This window comes from Acomys minous (genome assembly GCF_964271855.1).
Source record: "Acomys minous genome assembly, chromosome: 2".
Lineage (NCBI taxonomy): Eukaryota > Metazoa > Chordata > Mammalia > Rodentia > Muridae > Acomys > Acomys minous.
This window is the reverse complement of record NC_140484.1, coordinates 14,922,911-14,946,343: the sequence shown is the minus strand read 5'-3', so window position 1 is coordinate 14,946,343 and position 23,433 is coordinate 14,922,911. Positions and strand designations below refer to the sequence as shown.

The following is a 23,433-nucleotide window of genomic DNA, read 5'->3' as shown; positions in this document are numbered from 1 at the left end:
TATTATCATGCACATAAGCTCAAACTCTACGTGTAAACTTAACGGTGCTTCTCCTTGTGCTAAGAAGAGCGGTCCAATCTGTAGCCACCCAATTTTCTGGCTAGAGAAACAGTGTTCATGCTTTTTAACCAAAATCATTTTTAGTTCCCCAGCCTTTACTATGACTCAAAGGCATGAATATACTACCTTTTCTATGGTGTGAATTTCAGTACAGATTACAAAGAGTGGTGATGCTAACATATCTAAAACTTACCTCTTTTTGTAACCTTAAAAGATTCTAGTAAGCTTCAGGGAATGGACTTGAATCCACCTCTCAGGGGTGAAATGGACTCCAGATAAATACTGTCAATCAACAGCATACTCTGCTTATCCCTAAGGGTGGGGCACAGTTCTAGGGCAGCCAAGGCTACAAAGAAAAGTCCTGCTTCAAAAAAACCCAAAAATTTCCCCCTAAATTCCTGAACAACTTTCTGTCCCTAACTTAAATTAAGGACAAAATATATAGCAACATACTGGCTCCAGGTGTTTCCTCTAAAACTGCATCCCAGCAGCTGTAAAGTGGCTAGCCTCAGGTGATCCAGCCTAGCAGAGGGTGCCTTGTACTTGCTTAGCCCCAGATGGTCCTGCAAGGCCTCAAAAGGGAGTGAAACAGCCTGCTCTTCCTAGACTTGGCCAGCATCCCAGCTTTCTTGGGTCCTCAAAGATGTTGTCAACCCCAGCCAGCAGGATTCATCTAAAAGGCACAGCGCCCCCAGTCCTGCCGCACCATCACCCCTTCCTATTTCCTCACCTTTTATAATAAGTAAGATGGAGGAATGTTGGTAAATAGAGAACCGTCCACATCCCAAATCAGGTGCTCTGCTAGCCTGCTACTCACCTACTTCAGCTCCTCAATGCCAGCAGCCATGTCATCAACAGCTGCCAGATGTGACACATTTCCACTGTCATAAAAACCCTTTATAAAGCCCACACCATAATGGAGCACTCTCTCCCACACTCTCTCCGTCCCTCCCTCTCTCTTGTTCCTGAAAGAGGCAGCCCCCACTTCCCAACAAATAAATCTCTTACAAGGTCTTGAGTGTGGTGTGATCTCTGTGACGTCTCTTGGCCCCTAGTCCACCAAGGTACTCTTCCACCACCAACAAAAAGCGTATCAGATGGAGAGAGATGGCTCAGCATTTAAGAGTGCTTGTTGCTTTTGAAGAGGACCAGAGTTCAGGTCCCAGGATCCATGTCAAGCATCTCACAATTGTCTAAAACTTCAGCTTCAGAGAGCCCAACATCCTCATCAAGCCTCTGATACCACCTGAACACACATGCACATACACACACAGATAGATGAACACACATACACATAAAAATGAAGTTATTTATAAATATTATTATTTATGTTAGTGAAATAAGCTAGTCATAAATGGCCAAAATGATGGGTTTAAGAACTAAGTTAAGCTTATAAGAAGTGCTTGAGGAGTCAGATTCACAGGGACAAAGTAGAACAGTAGCCACCTCACCTGCTGTGGTGGTGCAGGCCTATATCCCAGCACTCTGGAGCTGGAGGCAGAGGAATCAGGAGCTTGAGGATGGGCGCAGTTACACAGCAGACTCAAAGGCAGCCTGGGTTACCTGAAATCCTACTGGAAAGGGAAAGGAGGGGGAGGGACGGGGGAGAGGAAGGGGAAGGGAAGGGAAAAGGAAGGGGAAGGAAGAGAAGGGGAAGGAGAGGGGGAGGGAGGGGGAGGGGAAAGGGAAGGGAAGGAGAAGGAGAAGGAGAGGGGGAGGGGAAGGAAGAGAAGGGGAAGGAGAGGGGGAGGGAGGGGGGGAGGGGGAGGGGAAGAGCAAGGAAAAGGAAAGGAAAGGGAAGAGAAAAGGAAAGGAAAGGCAAAGGGAAGTAAAGGAAGCAAGGAGTGACTCGGAAGCAAAGCTAACCATACCCTCCAATGCCAACAATACCCTATGTAATCTTAAGGGACCCTGAGGGTGACTTCCAGTCTAGCAACTCATTTATTAAGCAAGGCTCTAGATACCTGGCTCCAAACACTATAATCCTGAATGAATGAAAAGTTCTTGCAATCAAATACTTGAACTCACTGAATATCTTTATGTTGGGTGGGTGGTAAAGAGCTTGTTATGGAAGCATGAGGAGCCAAGCTCAGATACTCAGCACCACATAAAAAGCCAAGGCAACAGCATCCAGAGCTGGTGAGAGCAGAGGACCCCTGGGAGCGTGCTAGCCAACCAATCAAGCATGTCCATCATTCATCAAGAAACTTTGCCCCTAAAAAATAAAGTGGAAGGCAACTGAAAATGCACAATATCAACCTCCATCCTCCAAGCACACACAAACACAAGTACATACACATACATATATTTACACTGGAGGGAAATGGCTGCTTCTAACACACTTATTTGTTCATCAGAAAGAGGTTTTCTACTTAAGAGCACTTGGAGACTTGGTTTCTGGGCTTTTGTCCAGAAACTGGCACCAATGCTGTCTGTTCTGACAGTGCTGGAGGCAACTTGCTGTCTGTTCGTGGCTTCATCTTAAGCTCCTTTCTTGTGAGTTGTGTGTATCGCATTTTGGTCCAGTGCAGCAGTAGTGTTGAAAACAAATACTGTGTCCAGGCTCTAGAACACTGAGGCAAGACTAAGTGTTGTAGTAATTCTTTAAGCCCCAAGTCAGTTCCCAAAGGCAGAAGTGGCCAATCTAACTTCCAAATACAAAGTTCAGTACTACCCACTTGAAAACCTTAGCATCTTCCACAGCCCCCACCACAGAACAGGGAACAAGGCTCTCAAATTGCTGAGCTGTTCTTAGCATGCATGTGCCCTACACAGCAAAGACTTCCCCAGATTTGTTTCTATCCTGCCTTGAATTCAGGGGGAGGGAAAGAAGATAGCAGCAAATTGTGTTGCCACGTAGGAGTTGAATGCATAATGGATGCAGGAACTTGTCCAGCACTAAAACCTGTCCCCCACATGGAGGGTAAGCCAGGTGCAAAGAGAACAAGGCAGCCACAGGAAGGCACAGTTGAGTGGTAGCTCAGCCTTCTGTTTTAGGGAAGCAGAGGGGAGGCTTAATTATAAAAACCAAGTGAATGACATTTATATAAAATAAAAACAGGAAGAAGACAGACTCCAACTGAGCACAAATTAGTGTCTCTAAAGAAACTGGTCAGAGAGGGCTGTCTGTATGGTTTTTGCATACAATGAAAAGGAAAAGATGAAATAGATTTTTTAAAAAGGGAAGGTAAGACTTGGAACATATTTTGTAGCATGGTACAAAGCAGTTTAAAGAGTGCCTGCTCATTAGGGAGATGCATAATTTCAAGCGACCAATAGGCAGAAACTATTATCTCTTGCTTAAGAGAGAAGTCAAGAAAAGGCTAAAAATAGCACTGATGTAACAAGCTAAAGGCACCAAAACCCCAGTGGCTGCACAAACTCCAGCCAATTCCAACACCCCCAGAGAAAATCACCAATCACTTAGGGACCCTGGCACTGAGAAGCAGGCTCACCGTCAATCAAGAGTAGTGCAGAAAGGAGTAGAAATGCAACACCTGCCAGCAGAATGGTTTTGTAATACACTAGATGTCCTCTCAAAATACAGGTGTCTAATCTGGCACTGTGTAACATGCTCTGTAATCCTAGCACTGGGGAGGTAAAGGAAGGCATCAAGAGTTGAACACAGTGTGTTCAAGCCTATGCTACATGAGACCCTGTCTCAAAGCACCAAAATACATATATATATATATTTTTTTTTTTAAAGCCATTTGTCTGTATACCTAAGCACATCACCAACACAACAGCATAAGAATCAAAATTAAGGGCTGAAGAGATGGCTCAGAGGTTAAGAGCACTGCCTGCTCTTTCAAAGGTCCTGAGTTCAATTCCCAGCAACCACATGGTGGCTCACAACCATCTATAATGAGATCTGGTGACCTCTTCTGGTGTGCAGGTATACATGCAAGCAAAGCACAGTATACTTAATAAATAAATAAATCTTTAAAAAAAAAAAGAATCAAAATTAAAATGAAATGCCTCTATGGTTTTTAGTTGTGTTCTCAGTTTCCAGGAGAACAGAAAACACTAGTCAGTAGCTGGCACTGCCTAAAGATTCCTCAACCCTCCGGCTGAGTGAAAAAGTAGAACAAGTCTTTCTTCAAATGGAAGTCGAGTTTTTCCATTTCCCTAGGTATGAATGTGTGTCTACTGAAAGGAAAAGCAAGCTTCTCAATCATCTCCCATCCCCCTCTTACTTGCGATGGGTGCATTCTTCCAATTCCCACCCACGCACTTCACCATCATGAAAACGAACTTTTAAACTAAAGTTCCCAGACTCAGCCTGATGCACATCTACAGTTCTAGCACTAGGGAAGCTCAGGCAAGAGGAAGCTGGGGAATAGCATGACTCACGGTTAGCAAAACTGTCTCAGAAATGATGGTGGCGGCACACATCTTTCATCCCAGCACTTGGGAGGCAGAGGCAGGTGGATCTTCTGTTGAGTTCAAGGCCACCCTGGTCTACATAGTTTCAGGACAGCCAGGGCTACATGGAGAAACCCTGTCTCTGAAAAAAGAAAAAGAAGAAGAAAAAAAAACCCAAAAACTAAAACCTAAAATGAGGCTGGAGAGAGCACAGTAGTTAAGAGCACAAGCTGCCAAACTGCTCTTCCAGAAGAGTTTAGTTTCATTCTCCACACCCACATGGCAGCTAACAACCTTTTGTAACTCCCATTCCAGAGGATCTGACTTCCTCCTCTGGCCTCCACCAGCTCTGCACACATGTGGTGTACAAGCTTACATGTAGGCCAAACTCCTATACATATAAAAATAATTAAGAGGAAAAAGAAAAAAAAAGGAGAGAAAGAGGGGATGAGGAGAGAGGAAGAGAGCGTGTATCTGGAGCCTGACGAGGGGAATGGAGGCCCCCCTGCAGCTACCTCAACTAGGCACACTCAGGACCTGTCTTTGGTACCTGCTTCAGCTGAACTCACCCTAGGAAATTCAGCAGTGCCTGAAACAGACCATGTCCACACTAACCGGCTGCTAAGGAGCCAAGAACTGCACTTTCCCCGAGACTACAGAGGAGCAATAGCAGGTTCTTCTTGCCCAGGCAGAGGTGAGGAAGGTTGACACCTCACCAAGATAAACTCAGGTATCTTTGCTTCTACCAAGTTTCTGAGAGAATGAAAGAGGATTCAAAACAGTGTACATTGTAAATTTAGCCAAACGTAATGATCTAACAAGGAAAAACAAGTTTCCTAGTATTCTTTCCCAGGCCTTCAGCTTTTTCTCCTACTGTACAGTTACAGGAACTGAGAGCTGAAAGCTGATGTACTTGCATAAAAACACTTTGAGCAGCCGGGCGTGGTGGCGCACACCTTTAATCCCAGCACTCCAGAGGCATAGGCAGGGGGATCGCTGTGAGTTCGAGGCCAGCCTGGTTTACAAAGCTAGTCCAGGACAGTCAAGGCTACACAAAGAAACCCTGTCTCAAAAATCAAAAACAAAAACAAACAAAACAAAACAAAACAAAAAAACCACTATGAGCATTTGGTTATCCATGGAGCAAATCTGCCTTTTTACACAGGAAACTAAAACAGTCTTAATGGCACATGTAGCTTTATAATATATCTTGTGATATACTTCCCTAAATCAGAAAAAAAAATTAAAAATAAGTGTGGGAAACACTTTTGTTTGTTTTTCTCTAACAAAATGAGCTGGCTTGCCAAGAGCAGTCTATTAACCTCCTCCATCTTACAAAACTTTATGCAAAGCAATTCAAATCTTCTCATCTCCACCACCATAGGAAAACCCTTATATGAATTTTTAATTCCCTACCTGGCCAGAACTTGATGACTTGGAGCAGCTGAACTCTTGCCCCTTTCCTTTATTTCCTTTGTTCAGACGCTTTTAAAACCAGTCATTCATAGAAACTGAAAGGTCAAACCCCAGCCACTGGGGAAAAGACACAGTTACCACCAAAGTTAGAATGAAAACCAAGTGAATTTCCTGCCCCACGGTGCTTGCTAGCCCACTTTAGATTGTGGTATACCTTTTTTTTTTTTTTTAATTAAAAGAAATTGTGGACAACAGTAAGATTTGTTTCCAAATTAAAAAATAAGAAATTAAAGCAACTTTAGGGGCTAGGTGTGTGTGCAATCCCAACACTGAGGAGGTAGAGGCAAGAGAACCAGAAGTTCTCAAAAGCCCCTCCCCAGAATATGACTTTTAAAACAAGGTATTCCTTACCTATGAAGGTAACGCCATTGCTGAAAGACCAGGTGATAGAGCAGGTCCTCATTGGCAATTGTTTTTAGACATAGTCTCTATTCTAGGCTCACTTCATGCTGCTTATAGTCAAAGATGACCTTGACACTCTTTCTTTTCAATAAACTTGTCTGTCTGTTATTGTCTGAGAGTCAATTCTCTCCTTGGCAGCAAAGGCCTTTACCCATTTAGCCATCCTACAGCTCACCCCAAGCCTTGAATCTCTAAATTCCCTGCCTCCTCTCAACACTGAGGCTCTTCAACTGCGTCTCTTCTTCCTGAGTGCCTGGATCAGACAATTTTGACAAGCAGGCTATACTCTTTCCCACATGCATAACTTCTTCAAAGTTAAAGGAGGCACTACCTGTATAAGACGTTCCCTTCAGAGCAAGCTGGGTGAAAGACACATTTACTATTTTTGTAATTTCCTATTAAATCTTTATTCACATCAAATTATAGCTCAAAAAATAAACTAAACTAAAAGAAGCAGACAGTTAAATGTTCAAAGGCAAGTATCTACACATCAGGAGGGACTGCCAACTGCCAAAGCTATACCTATACCAGAATTGCCAGACAATATTGGAGGGTGGGGTCTGATGCTTTATGTATACAAATGCTGGATTCTGAGCCCCAAGATCTGGTTACAGTCTGGGCCAGTGCATTTTTATGTACACCAATCTATGTTGTGTAAACTTTTGCTCCTCAATTATCTCTGATTGGTTAATTAAAAAAAAACAAAGCTAGACTGCCAGTAACCAGGCAGAAGAGAGGTAGGCAGGGTTTCCATTCCCAGGCCTGGTATCTCAGGTAGGGACCACAAGGAGAGAGAAGGAGGAGGAAGGAGAGAGAGATAAAGGATGTCACCAAGAGAAATTGGCCTGATGGAGAGAAACAACCCGACAGGACCAATACAGCAAGTAACTTCAGGTGTATGGGTGGGAAGTAGTCAGACTAGCTTAGGGAATCAGTACAAAGCATATCTTCCCAGCTGATCCTAAGGCTTATTAATAAATCTAATAAAAGTCTCTGTGTTTTTATTTGAGAGCTAGAATGGGCGAGTAGAAAAGCCCTGAATTAGCTGGGCGCAGTGGCACACAACTGTAATCCCAGCACTTAGGGATGGAGAGGCAAGTGGATCTCTACAAAGCAAGTCCAGGACAGCCAGGGCTGTTACACAGATAAACCCTGTCCTTTAAAAAAAAAAAAAAAAGGCCAGATGTGGTGGTGTATGCCTTTAAACCCAGCACTTGGGAGACAGAGGCAGGAGGATCACTGTGAGTTGTAGGCCAGCCTGGTCTACAAGCAAGTCCAGAACAGCCAGGGCTACACAGAGAAATCCTGTCTTGAAAAACCAAAAACAAACAAACAAACAAACAAGACCAAAATTATTAAATACCTACCACATTTATTTAGAACAGGTGATTAGGAAAACCACTAGAATTAGTTATCTATTACACAATGCTATACATCAAATCGGTTTTTTTCTTGAAAAAAATTCAGTCCTGTGTAACACCCACAACAATAGCTTCCAACAGGCTCTCGATTCCCAGCCTCAAACTGTTCCTAAGCATGAAGGCACAGGTTCTGCCAGTGAAGAGAGAGCCAGCTGGATGCAGAGAACTGTGACGCTCTCTGGGTGTTCCATGTTTCCCAGTAGGTATCTAAAAGGTCAGACTGTGTACAATTTCCCTTTTACAAGCTAAATGCTTGGGTGCTGGTTAGCACAGTGAAGCTTAACAGATGGTTTTGGGGGCTTTGGGACCTTTCTTCTTACAGGGAGGCAAATGTTGCCTACTGATGTACATCTGAGCATAGAAGTCAAGCATGGAACTCTTAAGTTCTAACATGACTGTTCGGTGTCTGGCTCCATAATCCTAAGTAAGTTACTTAACTCTTCTGTATCTCCATTCCCTTTCCCCCAAAATAGGGATATAAGTAACGAATGGCCTATCATCCTGAGACATGGCATAGTGAAAGGGTAATGATTTTAATCTACAGACAAATGCTGAATAAAAAAAAAAATCCCAGCATAAATCTGCCTTTAAACCATGTTTTCAGACTGTGGAAGCAACATATTTAGATGCAAGCTTCTGTCCCAATACCCCTCCTGCCTACAGTAGAAGTAAAATAAGCTGTCTCCCGGAGGCTCTGCTTAAGTAGCTCCCTTCCAACAACAGCAAGCTTCTCTTTAAACAGGCCATTCTTTGGTTAATGGCTTAGAAGTCATCAAAGTTTCCATTTTTACTTGGTTAAAAGTAATCCCGTTCATCTGTGGATAAGGAAGAAACACACAAAGGAAAGAAAATATCCTCCATTCCCTTTGCATCTCAATTATTCAAATAAACCTATAAATCTAAGTCAGAGGGTTGAGAGGCAATGCATCAGAAACATCACAGCAATCATGTTACAGGGCCTGTTGTTGTTGTTTTGAAGTAGAAACACAGCATTGTGCTGCTTTAGGTTAATTCATTATTAATGAAAAGTCTAACCTGGGCATGGTGGCGCATGCCTTTAATCTCAGCACTCAGGAGGCAGAGACAAGTGGATCACTGCTGTGAGTTCGAGGCCAGCATGGTCTACAAAGTGAATCCAGGACAGCCAGGGCTAACACAGAGAGACCGTGTCTTGAAAAACCAAACCAAACCAAAAAACAAAACAAACAACAACAACAAACAGAAAAGAAAACTCTATACTGCCATTTGTGAATTTATTTATTTGTTTGAATGTTTTCTAAGCCCCTAATAAAAGCTGTGTAGTCAGGGCTGGAGAGATAGCTCGGTAGTTAAGACCACTTGCTGCTCTTCCAGAGGACCCAGGTTCAGGTCGCAGAACCCACACAATAGACTACAGGAGACTAAATATATAAGTGGCCCAATGTGCTATAAGGACAAACAGGAAATTAAGACACAGTGAAGAAAATTATCTGTAGCCTCAGAAAGTTCAGAGAACAGCTGGCTATGGTGGCACACACCTCTAATCCCAGCACTCAGGAAGCAGAGGTAGGTAGATCTCTCTGAGTTTGAGACCAGCCTGGTCTACATAGTGAGTTTCCAGGCCAGCCAAAGCTACATAGTAAGACTCTTTCTTAAAAATAAAACAGATAATCAAACAAAAAAGTTCGGAGAGAAGACAATGCTAAAAATGTTTAACTAGACACTAGACGTCTGAAAGAAAATAATTCATTGGGAAGATATGAGACATAAAGTTAGAGCTGCAGAGATGGCTCAGAGGTTAAGAGCACTGGCTATTCTCCCAAAGGTCCAGAGTTCATTCCCAGCAACCACATGGTGGTTAATAACCATCTATAATGAGATGTGGTGCCCTCTTCTGGCCTGTTGGCACACATGCAGGCAGAATAGTATATAAATAATAAATCTCTTGTTAATTTTATTAGATGACACAAGCCTGTAATTCCAGCACTCAGGGAGGCAGAGGCAGGCAGATCGTTGTAAGTTCAAGGCCAGCCTGGTCTACAAAATGAGTCCAGGACAGCCAAGGCTACACAGATGAGCCCTGTCTAGATAAAAGAAGGAAGAAGAGGAGGAGGGAGAGGAGGAGGAGGAGGAGGAGGAGGAGGAGGAGGAGGAGGAGGAGGAGGAGGAAACATAAATTCAGGACAGTGACTGTTGTTCGCCCCATTGAGATCATGGCTGGGCTTCACAGGGTCTGCAGTATATGTACATACAGTGGGCACTTTCTGGATATGCAGAGCCTGCTTTCATTCCAGTTTCACAGACAAAGAACTGCCTTATCTGATGCCCAAACCCCGCTGTCTATCTTCATCAGAGATGAGTTTCAAGGCAGCTTCGCTCACAGACTAGCATTTAAGGATCGTAAGAGGGTTCCCAAACCTTCTACATCATGGGGGGAAATGATGGTTCCTAAAGAGAAGGACAAGGCAGACACATAAGACTTCCTTCTTCCACATTTCAACTGAAATGAGCACAGACGTCCTCCTACACACTCAGATACCATGGCAACAACCACTGTACAAAGAGGTGGCAGCAGGGAGTGGGTCAGGGCTTGTATATGTAAAGCCAAGTGTAGGAAAAGTTATAAAGTGGGATTGAGCCCCTAGCTGTTACAGCTGGCTTTTTCCTCACACACATCCACTTCTTTGTGAATTCATTTCAGGAATTTTAGAGACTTCTGGCAATGTTCCCCCAAAACAAAGAGCAACCACAGAAATAAAAATCAGTACCCAAGTACAGTGCTGCTGCACACTCGCATTCCAAACACAGGAGGCATCTGTACCCTATCTGAGTGTCTACTATAAGCTCAGGGGCTACTGGCTATTCAATCTAACCTTACATGCCTTATACTCTTTATTTGTAAATAAAATTCATTTATAATTCACAACACATATATGGGCAAGCATTTATCTACATTGTTATATTTGCTATGGTGAGTTTCACACACCTCCCTCAAATCCATAAATGTAGAAGGCAGAGAATGAAAACATGGGCATTCCAACATATGAGGGGGACTGCCAGCCAAGGAGTAGGTGGAGCCAACATAGCAGCACTGTATTCACTGAATGCAATAGTATACATTATATGGGCTCTAACTGCATTGGATGTAGTGTTGTATTTTGCAGCTTTCCTTAACACCTGCTGCTCTTCGTCTCATGGTATACTCCATGTACGAACAAACAGAACCAGGGTTACAGGAGAGCTCACTCAGTCACGATAAAAAAAAGAAGGGCTCAGAGGGTAAAGGTGCTTGCCACCAAGCGTGACAACTTGAGTTCTCTCCCTGGGTCCCACATGGTGGAAGGTAATAAATGACTCTAGTATGTTGTCCTCTTACCTTCACACGCATGGCACTGTGCACATACAATAGACAGACAGACAGATGATAGACAAATGTGACTTTTACAAAAGAAAAGAGACTAGCCTCACATGGCAGATCTCTAGCACAAACATCTATCCTTAGGAACACGCACTCCTCAAGGCCTCACTAGTGACTCTCCCATATGCCTCCCTTAACACACCAAGGATTGCTGAACATAAATCAAGAAAGCAAGTATCACAAAGCTGAATATGACAGAAAGTTCTCAAAGGCATAAGTCAATCAACCAACACAGGATAAAGAACTGTTTTGTTTGGGCTTTTTTTTCTTCATAAGTTACTAACAAGACTGGCAAAAGGCTAGGAGTCTGCCAGGTATAATGGCACCCACGGGCAATTCTAGCACTTGAAAAGCAGAGGCAGGCAGTGATGGACCTGTCTGACTCCATCTTAAGATTAGAAGCCATCTTGTTACAAGGTCAAAATAAATTCACTCCTGTTTTCTCTAAAACTTAAATTTGACTAGGTCTTGCCTCATATTTCTGGAATTTGACATGTTCTACACCGTAAACCCTGAGCTCTACCCTGATAAGATGTTCTGTCAAATAAGTTTGAGATGTCCAGCTAAGTTCCTACATTACCAAAAATTCCCAACCCTTGGAAATCTCCTAGTCTTGAAGTTTTTTTGAGCTATATAAATCCCACGTTCTCCTATGATCAATGCTTTTCTTCCCAAACCCGCTGTAGGGAGTCAGCCCTGTCTGACAGAAAATAAAGCTTGCTTACTTCTACTCGGACAATTTGGGTAGCGATATTTACTCTCATTCAGTGGGATTAACAGCAGATCTCTGAGTTCAAGGCCAGAGAGAGTTCTAGAAGACTTCTAGAACAGCCAGGGCTATAGAGGAGAAACCGTCACAAAAAAAAAAAAAAGAAAAAAAAAAGAAAGAAAGAAAGAAAGAAAAGAAAACCATAAATAAATGAAAGAAAGAAAGAAAGAAGAGGAAAGGGTAACAGGAAATATGAAATGGAAGTAGAGCAACTGGAAGCCTTAAAGACCTGAGGAAAACAGAACACGGCAGAGCAGAAAGCAGCGTGCAACACACAATGAGTAAGAAGCAGGGGATGAGGAGGATGAGGGGAGAGCCAGGCAGTTCACAGCGGCCAGGGCGGGAATGATCAGGAGATAAAAGGATAAATACTGCATGTAACTCCATCTCCCACAGACTCTAACCACTGCCATGTGTTCCACATGCTCAACTGCACCAAATACACAAATTTGCAGTTTTCATTTTCTTCTACATTCTAGATTTTCAGAACTCTATAATTATATTATTATCTATATGAAATAATAAGTCCTTTCCGTTAAAAATTTTATATTCAGCTAACTTGACAGGTGTAGGTGACACATGCCTATAACTCCAGCCTTTGGGAGGTTGAGACAGAAAGACTGCCTTGAGTTCAGGATAGCCTGGGCTACATGGCAAGACCCAGTCTCAAACAACACACACACACACACACACACACACACACACACACACACACACACACACACACCTTGACTACCTTTAGTCAGTCCAATCTCTTTCAATCTGTCTTCTAATCTGCCCTCAGTTTCAAACTCTCACAACTGTACTCTTCTCTCAACACTCTGACTACAGTTGCCACTGCTGGCCCATTTGTGACCCGCCTGCCCTCCCTTCTACCATTATATACACAGTAACTGCTGAAAAAACTTGCTAATCCATTAATTAAAGATCTCTACTTCCCATTATGGAGGACTAAATTTAGAAAGCCAAATTAAGCTGGGAGGAAACCATGTGTCACAACAGGGAGATGAATTCCATGGAAGAGGGCTGGGCTCCTGGCCTGTTTCTTACAAAGCCCCTGACACTAACACACTCTCCTCTGCTGGGAATACAGAGAAACACCCCATGGGCGGGGCCGCCACTCATCACTGTTATCCATCAGGTCATAAAGCCACAGGACCTATCAGCAAGAATCTGCCTCAGAGAACAATCTTTGCTTTCCCCAAACCCCCAATTTAGTTACACAAAAGAAAGGGTGGCAAGCTAACATTAGCTGCACTCTTAGAGAAGAGCCACTTCCCGCTGCAGGGGTGGAAGTGATTTTACTGGGTCACCAAGTGGATACAAAGACAAAGTAAACACTGTAATTTTCTGTTTTGTCTCTGGTGGGGGGTGGGGGGTGGTACCATATACACAGTCTGTAAACAGTAATAATGCCAAGATGTAGCAAATGAAGAGGGTTCCCCCCATCTCTCTGCCCCCATCCCCACCCCCTCCCAACACCATTCCTCCTGAGATTACTCATCTTGAGGAAACACACAGACGCTTCTCTATAGCCCATATGCTGCCGCCAAATGGTGGTGGGTGAGAAGCCAGGACTGCACCAAGTCCTCCTGGCTACAGCTACACAAAGTCAGAATCTGTGAGATTCAGGAAATTTTTTGTTTGATTAGTTTTGGCTTTTTAAGACGAGGTTTCACTGTGCAGCACTGGATGACCTGAAATTCATTATGGATCCCAGGCTGGCCTTGAACTGACAAAGATCCACTTGCCTCTCCCTCCAGTGCTGGGATTACAGGTTTGTGCCCTTATGCCCTAACAAATTATACCCTCTTCTTGGATTTTTTTTTTTCTTCTCAGTGCTAGGACTCAAAGCCAGGGCCTTACGCTTGCTAGGCACGCTCTACACCAAGCTACAATCTTTTGCCCTAGAACTCAAGAAACCATCAATTGTTTCTAAAGTCTGACAAACAGAAGTACAGGGAAGAAGGAACGGGAAAGAAAGTGGATGACACAGCATGGTGAAGTCTAGATTCATACAAGACTGCAATGTTCAAAATAAACAGTGTACATGAAAGCAGAATCATCTACAAACTGAAGAGACTAGTATTAGCATGCGGCTGAGCCCAGGGTTCCTAAGAAGCACAAAGAGAACAAAGTCAAGATGGAACGCACCTGACCAGAGTTCCCGCCAGGTGTAATGCAGGCGGACACGGCACTTCTTCTGGTAACAGAGCAGTTTATGCACGACCTGGACACAGCGTCTGCAGTGAGGAAGAGAACCAGGGTAGAGCTCAGAGGCCAGCACAGCTCAGCAGTGCTCTTCCTTTAGGGAGGCGGTGTCCCTAGGGTCACTAGGACTGAAGGTAAATATGTACACATACACACAAAAAGATAATGCCTGCAAATTTTCTCTCTCACACACTCAACCCCACTCCCTCCCACACTCCAACACACACACACACACACACACACAGAACACACATTATCTGTAATACCCATGGGGCTACAAGCACTTCCAGACCTATAGTGAGGCAGCACTGTTGCCTTTCCCTCGAGTACCCCTTCCAGAAAGGAAAGATACATCACAATTATTCCAATGGCAGCAGGTGTAGATGTGACTGGGCATGGTAGGGAATTCCCAAAATCCCAGCACTCAAGTAGCTAAGGTAGCTTGGCTACATAGTGATACACTGTCTCAAAAAAAGGAAAAAGAAAAAAAGAAAAAGAAAGCCAGTGCAAGGAACATTTATCAGTAAAGGCACTTATTGCCGAGTCTGATAAACTGAGTTTGATCCCTGGGTCATACATGGTAGAAGCAGAAAACCATACATGCTCACATGCACACACAGATGAGGACACAAGGACACACATATACATACAAACACACATAAACACTGAGAGAAAGAGAGAATAAATGTTTACATTTTTTTCTGAAGGAGCCAGGGATGGCTCTTCCAGAGGACCTGTATTCTATTCCTGACGCCCAACGGCAGCTCATGACTATCTGTAACTCCATTTCCAAGGGACCCAATATCTTCTGGCTTCTCTGGATACCACACATGCATGTGGTACACAAGTGTACATACAGGCAAAACACCCATACACATACAATATTTTTAATTTAAAGAAAAATTTGAGAGAGAGAGGAATGGATTGGAAAATGGAATTGAAAATTTATGAGAAAGGACATCAAAACTGTAGATGAAGTTCAATTCTAAGAGATGGCTCAAAGGGTACCAGGGCTTGCTGCTCTCCCAAAGGCCTTAACTTGGTCCAAGCACCCACAAAGAGCAGCTTACAGCTACATGTGACTCCAGCTCCAGGATCTAACACCTTCTGGTCTCTGAAGGCACCACACATGTGACATGCAACACAGTGAAACTCAAAAATAAAAATAAGTTTTAAGTTGAATTTAAAAATCAATTTGGGGGCTGGAAAGATGCCTCAGAAGTTAAGAGACACCTCTTCTAAAGGTCCAGAGTTCAATTCCCAGCAACCACATAGTGGCTCACAACTGTCTATAACGGGATCTGGTGCCCCTTCTGGCCTGCAGGTGGTGTACATGCAGGCAGAACACTGTAAATAATAAATAACTCTTTAAAATAATAATAATAATAAAAATCAATTTGGAACTTGGGAGGCAAGTCTCTGTGAGTCTAGAACAGCCAGTAACATCCAGAGAAACCTTGTTTCAAAAAACTAGAATAAAAATTTTTAAAATCAATTTGGAGCCAGGCAGTGGTGGCGCACCCTTTTAATGCCAGCACTCAGGAGGCAGAGGCAGGCGGATCTCTGTGAGTTAAAGGCCAGCCTGGTCTACAAGTGAGTCCAGGACAGCCAAGACTACACAGACAAACTCTGTCTTTAAAAAAAAAAAAATCAATTTGGTGAGAGAGACTCATGAGAAGCACTCCTCCCTAAGGGATTATTTTAGGGTATTGTTCAGGGTACATTTTCTACAATGGTAATGTGCCCAACCCCCTGTAAACAGTCACCCACACTCCTGTAAGCAACTCAATCAAACTTGGAGTCACTGTGATGCCTACTCTGTTAACAAGATCTGGACCACCTAAGAGGCAGGGTTCCAAACACTGAAAGCCTATGAGGGCTCAGGTAGATTAAGTTAGCCTGTGAGCATCCCTAAGGAAGACTACCAAGATTAGTTGAACTGAGGTAGAAAGATTTAACAGTGGAGAGCACCATTCTACTGGCTGAGGTGTGGACTACATAAAAAAATGAGAAAAGGAGTTGAGCACTAAATTCACCCCTGTGTTTCCTGAGTGTGGATGCAATGTGATGAGCCTGAAGCACCAAGCCCTTGCTGCCATGTCCTCCTCTCCTTGGTGGCCTGCACCTAGAACTGTAATCCAAGTGACTGTCCTTGGTTACTATGTCAGGGAATTCTATCACAGAAACAAGACAAGTGACACAGCCACACAGCCACACCCCAGACACGAAGTAAGAGAGGGATGCTGAGAAGAGGAAGATTAGCAGGGGAGAGGGAGAAAGGGAAGTGAGCATGATTAATACACTATATGTATAAAAGTATCATAATGAAACCCACACCACAGAGAACATAGGCTAACAAAAACACCAATCCTGAAGTCATGGTGACTCACTCCTGCAATCCCAACACTTAGGAGGTAGAGGCAAGAGATTATAAATTCAAAGTCACCCTTGAACACACATCCTGACACAGCAAGTTTCAGGCCAGCATGGGCTGAGTGAGACCACATCTCAAAATTTAAATAAATAAGCTGGGTGGTGGTGACAGAGATAAACTGCAAAGACATGAATGGAATAGCTCATACAGGCAAGACAGATAGAACATCTGAAAATAACAAAATAGTGGACATCATGTTTAATTAAGACTAGAATATTAAAACTTGCCAGGGAATAAATCAACAAAAACGATAGATAATATATTCAAAAACTTGAAAGTTTACCCCTGACACTGAAAAATAAGGGGAAATGGAGAACAAAATTAACGCAGGACAACCCTGTGAGCATAACTACTGTAAGGGATCCGTAGCTACGCAGTGGCTCACACCTTTACTCCCAGCAATACTTGGGAGCCAGCGGCCCACACATAGGAATTACAGTGCTTTAAATTTAAAAGCTGCTTGCAAAAGGCAGGCTGAAATTCAAAGTGAATGTCCTTTGTGATCTAAAAATAAATATTCTTAAACCTTGAATTTATATATAAAGAGAAAGGGAGATATAGGTGTGATTATCCACACATATTAAGGCATACTTAGTGTCAAATTTTCAAAAGAATTGTTTTAATTTCAATTGTAAGATAATGCTTTTTCTGTTGCTTTAAAAAAATAATTGACCTAGGAAAAATATTACCTGCCAAAAAACGAAACCCCCCCCCCCAGCAAGTTAGGATTGTGGTAGCATTAACCACTGGGAAAAACTGCCCCATGCCTCTTCTGCTGCCAGGTTCTGTACAAACAGTGAACACCTTTGGGCTGACTGCTGTGTCTGCCTAGTCAGGACTGTCACTAAGCTGACAAACACCACCCAAAGATCAACTTCAGACTACAAACTCCTCAAGACATTGAAAATGCTGAGGTCATAGGAGACTAACAGGAACATTTTACAGAACTTTGAACTAAAAAAATACTTAATCCTAAAACTGTCAAATACAACCAAGCTGGACAATGTGGAAACCTAGATGGAAATAGCTTCATTATCATAAATAACTAAAATCTTTCCTTTTTATTTAGACAAAAGGAGGGAAGTTTGCATGCAGGATATTTGAACCCTGAGACAGTGTTGTTTACTGGAAAAACCTGTCTCTAGTTGTGGTGTGGCTCAGCCCTAGCACACACCTTTATTTGTTTTGTTTTTTGTTTTTCGAGACAGGGTTTCACTGTGTAGCCTTGGCTGTCCTGGACTCACTTTGTAGACCAGGCTGGCCTCAAACTCACAGAAAGCCACCTGCCTCTGCCTCATGAGTGCTGGGATTAAAGGCATGTGCTACCATACCCAGCTAGCACATACCTTTAATCCAAGAGTTTTCTGCTTGAATTAAATAAAATCCATCATAGGTCAAGAGGCAGAATAAGCAACCAGGTCACAGGGAGTAAATAGGAAAAAAAAAAAACATAGTAAAAGGAAGTCAGGAAGACAGACAGAGAGACACACAGGAAGCAGGAGTGAGGGACATTCAATTTGAGGGGTTTTTTGAGATGGTGTGGAAAGGGAAAGACATCTTTTTTCCTTTTGGGACATAAGCTAAGGAGGAAGGTCAGCTGGGTGCTTTCCTCTGTCTCTCTGAGGTACCAGGCTTTCACCCCAACATCTGGCCCCTGAGTCTTTATCAGTAAAATTGAATATTTGAGTTTAAAAAAAAAAAAAAACCAACAGCAATGTTGTTTTCTGATGCTCTTAGGCATAACCCCTGGGAAAAGGTCATTAGACAACCCCCGCAGGGGTCTCAATCCACAGGTTGAGAAGCACTGATCTAGCAGGTCTTTTTGGCTCTTACATCTCAGAGCCAAGTCAGTTCTGGGTTTTTGTTTTGTTTCTTGACTTTTTTTTTTCTCTTTGACATAGGGTCTCATAAGGTAGCTCTGACTGTCCTGGAACTTTCAAACTCACAAAAACCCACCTGCCTCTGCTTCTCAAGTGCTGGAATTAAGGCATATGCCATCATATGCCAGGCCCTTTTTTTTCCCCCCCTTTGCAAAGAGGTCTAAGATATGACTCCAAAGTGAGTTTGGACCAATCTAGAATATATGGGATCCTGGCTTAAACAAACAAACAAAACCAACAACAATAACAAAAACAAAAAAGGCAAAGGAAGGAAGAAAGGGAAAAAAGTATTTCACTAAACTCTTTTTTTTTTTTTTTTTTTTTTGTTTTTTTTGTTTTGTTTTTCGAGACAGGGTTTCTCTGTGTAGCCTTGGCTGTCCTGGACTCGCTTTGTAGACCAGGCTGGCCTCGAACTCACAGCGATCCGCCCGCCTCTGCCTCCCGAGTGCTGGGATTAAAGGCGTGCGCCACCACGCCCGGCCTTTCACTAAACTCTTAATCTACAAATCTAATACATATTGGCTTGCCCTGAAAGTCTTTCCTACAATGAAGCAAAAGATCTGATTTTACCTGAGTTGAGGTCCCTAACAGCTTAGGGAAACTCCTCAGGCTGCTTCAGACTGCATCTTGTTTTTATGTTTGTTGAGGCAGGGTCTGCTCTATATACCCAGGCTGACTGCCATCCTCCCTAAAGCTGGGATGATACATACAGGCCACTATACCCAGCTCAGGCCTATCTTTTGTGTTCGTTCATTCAACAAATAGTGGTTGAGCTGGTAATTAAATCTTATTGTATTTGAGTTCTAAAGTCCTTAGGAGACTGGTCCCAGGTAGCTTGCTAGTTTCAAGCAAATTAAAAAGTTCCTTTCTCTGGAAACGGTTCCAACATGAAAGAACAAGGGAGAGATGATGAAAACAGAAGAAGCAAATAAGCAAGTAAACTGACACTGGAGGAAGTGGCTCTTGTCCATCTTATTTGATTTTACATTAGTTTCCTAATATATTCAAGTGCACTTTAACTGAAATGCAGCTTCAGGCAGAGGATACTTCCTAAGGCAGCACTGAGACTCTGAGACTCTGGGCCCTTGATATAAGGCAAGGATGCCTGAAACACTATTTGCTTCTGTCTATAGGTACCAATCTAGTCACTGAGTAAGCTAAATTAAGGGTAGCTATTCTTTGGGGTTTCCTAGTAAAGGTGAAAAGAAACAGAAAAAAAAAATCAGGCCTGCTGGTGGTGGCACATGCCTTTAATCCCAGCACTCGGGAGGCAGAGGCAGGCGGATTGCTGTGAGTTTAAGGCCAGCCTGGTCTACAAAGTGAGTCCAGGATAATCAAGGCTACACAGAGAAACCCTGTCTCAAAAAAACAAAATAAATATGGCTCTGAATGCTAAGAGCCAAAGAGACAGCTAAAGGAATTAAAGTGCTAACAGCACAGCAAAGACAAACACACTAAAGTGTGTTTATTTACTCAGTCTGTAAACTGATGCCCTAAATTTAAGCCAGGTATGGTGGCACATGGTGGTAATCCCAGCCTGAAGGACTGACAAGAGAACAAGGCCAGAAAATACTAGAAGTGTCAGCAGTTAAGAGCACTAGCTGTTCTGCTAGAGGATTCAGGTTCAAATCCCAACAACCATATGGAAGCTAATACCTAAGTATAACTCTAGTTCCAACAGGGCCAAAGCCTCATTTGGCCTTCTTGGACAGAACATGCACATACATGCAGGTGAAAGACACATACACGTGAGACAATATTTTTAAAAGAAAATATTAAGCCATCCAAAGCTACATTCCAAGACTTGTCTCAAAACAACAAAGTATCAGGCCAGTAAGATTGCTCGGCAGGTAAAAGCACTTGCCGTGCAGGCCTGTTCTTGGACCCATGAAGAATCCATGGATGCAATGCCACACCCCTGTAATCACAACACTCCTGCAACAAGCTGCTATAAGGTGAAGACAAGAGAATCACCCAGAGCCTGGTGAGTTACAGTACAGTGGAAACAACAAGAAAGACTGACTCAGCAAGGTAGGAGAACTAACTCCCCAAAACTGCCATCTGATTTTCATACGTTCACCATAACACATACACACCCACATAAAATATTTAGTCATATAAGGTAACACAAAAGTCAATGGATACATCAACATATTTTAAGTAATTTTCTTTTACCCTAATTAAAAAAAAAAATCTAGCCTGTACCGAAACTACCTACCAAGTGACACAAATTTCAAATAAAGCACACTTCCAGTTTCCAAATCATTTCCTTGTTTTTTAAGAGATGGTGGCAAGATCTCATTTGATGTCCTCATCTAAGCTACAATTTGCCTTAGCCAATCTATAAAAGCTTCTATTAATTTCTCCGTAAGACTGGCAGTGATTAGGTTCCTGCTGCTAACGCTGTGTTGCAGCCAATAAAGGTGGCTGGCTGCTGCCTGTATGTGAGCACTCATACCCTGATCAAACATACACCTTAGCTGCTGTGGGCAGTGACAGCAGAAAGCCACTCCAGAGCAGTACTGAGATGCTCCTGCAGCCCCAGTCTGCCCCTGCTCCTCTCTGCCTTATCTGAGGGGTATGCACATCACTCAGCACTGTTCCTAGGTGCTCTTGCTGCCACAGTCACCCAGCAGGTACACTTTTAGCCTTGTGCTAACAATGACTCATACTATTTACCAAGCATAATGACATTTTCAACAAGTAGCAGGTGCCAAGGGAGGTAAAGGACTTATGATCTGAGCAGTCAGGAAGCTGAGGCAGGAGGCTAGACAGTTTGAGGGCAGCCTGGGTTACCTTGCAAACCTATCTAAAAAAAAAAAGAAACAAAAACAAATTTAACAACTGTTACATCCTTAAAAACACATACTGACAGAATGACTCCAAATTTACTTTACTGCTTCTTGGAGTGCTTCCCTCATGCACACAGTAGTTTTCCTGTTCTAAGAAAAGATGGCCCTGCCCTCTCCTGAATCTTTTCCCCTCCTTCTTTCCTTCCTTTTTTCTTTTTCTTTTCTTTTCTTTTTTGAGACAGCGTTTCTCTGCTCTGGACCCACTTTGTCGATCAGGCTGGCCTTGAACTCAGAGATCTGCCTGCTTCTGCCTTCCGAGTGCTGGGATTACAGGGCTTTTGTAGGCTCTGTCTCAAAAAAGAAGGGGAAGGGGCTTAAGTTTTCCATGTAAAAGTAATTTTGAAGAGTTTATTTTCTGGAACTCATTTCTCCTCAGTCCCAACCCTGTGGTAACCATGGAGATGGCAACAAGAATGCAGAAGAGTAAGTGGGAGCTCGCTGCTTAGGCTTGAGGTTTCCTCCTGCCACGAACCTCTCATGGCAGGGCTGTGCTCACCTGGGCAAGCAGCTTTCCTCATCCCTGCTGTGCCTACAGCACTCAGACACAGCAAAGAAATGTGCGCCACTGCTGGCCCAGACTCTGGCTCTGTACTCCATACTTCCTCCCCCATCACCATGAGGATTATAAACTTATCTAAAATGGTAGGAATTCATTTTGCTTTTAGTTCCTCTCTGTGTTGCATGCTGCTGAGAGGCTATACATAATGAAAAGTGAGAGCCGCAACCTGGCCTGCTGCCCAGCTGGGAGCAGATACGTTCACCTAAAAAGGACTTGATGCTCCAAATACCAAACTGAAAAAGGAAATGGAAGTAGGGGAAGGAAAATCTGGAACATGTCCGTGGATACAGGCTTGGAGAAAGTGGACTTAGCCTAGCCTTCTCTCCATCATCTTCACCACCCAGAACTTCAGAACCTTCAACAAGGGAGCAGTAGGAAAAAAAGCAAACAGCAAAGAAAGCAAAGCAATAAAGAAGACTTTCTAGGACAAAGTTAGAAAGCACAGGTTAGGAATGGAGAGTCTAGGACATCTCCTGTTAGCCAGGTAAAAAGGCTGGGTGGACAGATGCATGCTGTCAACTCTACAACTGTAAACATACAATCCTACCAAGCTATTCCTACCTTCAACTCTTCCACCACTGACGTTCTCTGGTGATCTTTCCTTCTATCCCTACCCTTCCCCCACATCCGCTATTCTCTAACTACCCCTAACTACACACTATTCTACAAACACACCACATTTTGAAGCTGCTAAACTCCTGAAATATTCATTCCCTACCTGGAATGCCCTTTGCCTACTCATCCACATAGAATGCTCCCAAGGTTCCTTATTTAAAAGAAAGAAGAAAGAAAGAAAGAAAGAAAGAAAGAAAGAAAGAAAGATAGATTGAGAGTACAATCTGAGATCAGGATAAATGAGTCTGAATCTTGCTTTTGAAACTTTAACTAGTCATGCAACTGTGGTACCAGTTTGCAATATGATTTCTGGCAAAACTAGCCTCCTGGCACTCACATCCTTTGCCTCGCAAATTAATGAGGAAATTTGTTCCTTGTAAATCCAGTGTCAAAGTGCTAACATCTACGAAGGAAGAGTCTTCTATGATCATTCATAGTGGAAGATGGAAGAAACAAAGACAATAAGCTTGAAGAAACAAAGACAATAAGCTTGCACAAAGTTGTGCACACAGACACACATAAAGGGCTGGAGGCATGAAGGGAAGGGGGGAAGAAAGGGTGCAAGTGATTATTAAGCTCACAACCTCTAGTCCTTTCTTAGTTGACATTAATCTCTCATGAGAGTGGTGCCCTTGTGATCAAATGCCTCACATTAGGGCCCACACTCCCATGCTGCTGTCCTGGAGAGTTTAAGTTTCCAATATATGATTTGGAAGAGACACAAGGACACAACAGCATCCTTAATTCTTCCCACATTGTACCCATGTGGCCACAAAGAAATGCAGAACACTTGGTACTTAGTTATAAAAGATACAACATCTTCAATTTTGGGCTCTACACTTCCTTCTCTGCTGGATTATTTGCTTTGAAGAACGCTAACTGCCAGCTGGGCATGGTGGTGTACACCTTTAATCCCAGCACTAGGGAGGCAGAGGTAGGCGGATTGCTGTGAGTTCAAGGCCAGCCTGGTCTACAAAGCAAGTCCAGGACAG

The 23,433-nt window shown here is 43.1% G+C and overlaps 1 protein-coding gene and 1 pseudogene across 3 annotated transcripts in view; one reads left to right on the top strand and one right to left on the bottom strand.

Moving 5' to 3' along the window:
* Positions 1 to 23,433, bottom strand: part of ARMH3 (armadillo like helical domain containing 3) — a 187,722-nt gene that overhangs the window by 96,144 nt on the left and 68,145 nt on the right. For both annotated transcript variants that reach the window (XM_084773443.1, XM_084773444.1), the window contains exon 20: positions 14,045 to 14,133. In XM_084773443.1, coding sequence (XP_084629569.1) covers positions 14,045 to 14,133 — 89 coding nt within the window. The remainder of the gene's footprint in view (positions 1 to 14,044; positions 14,134 to 23,433) is intronic.
* Positions 1 to 23,433, top strand: part of LOC311592715 (large ribosomal subunit protein uL22-like) — a 222,231-nt pseudogene that overhangs the window by 193,011 nt on the left and 5,787 nt on the right. The gene's annotated exons all lie outside the window — the stretch shown is intronic.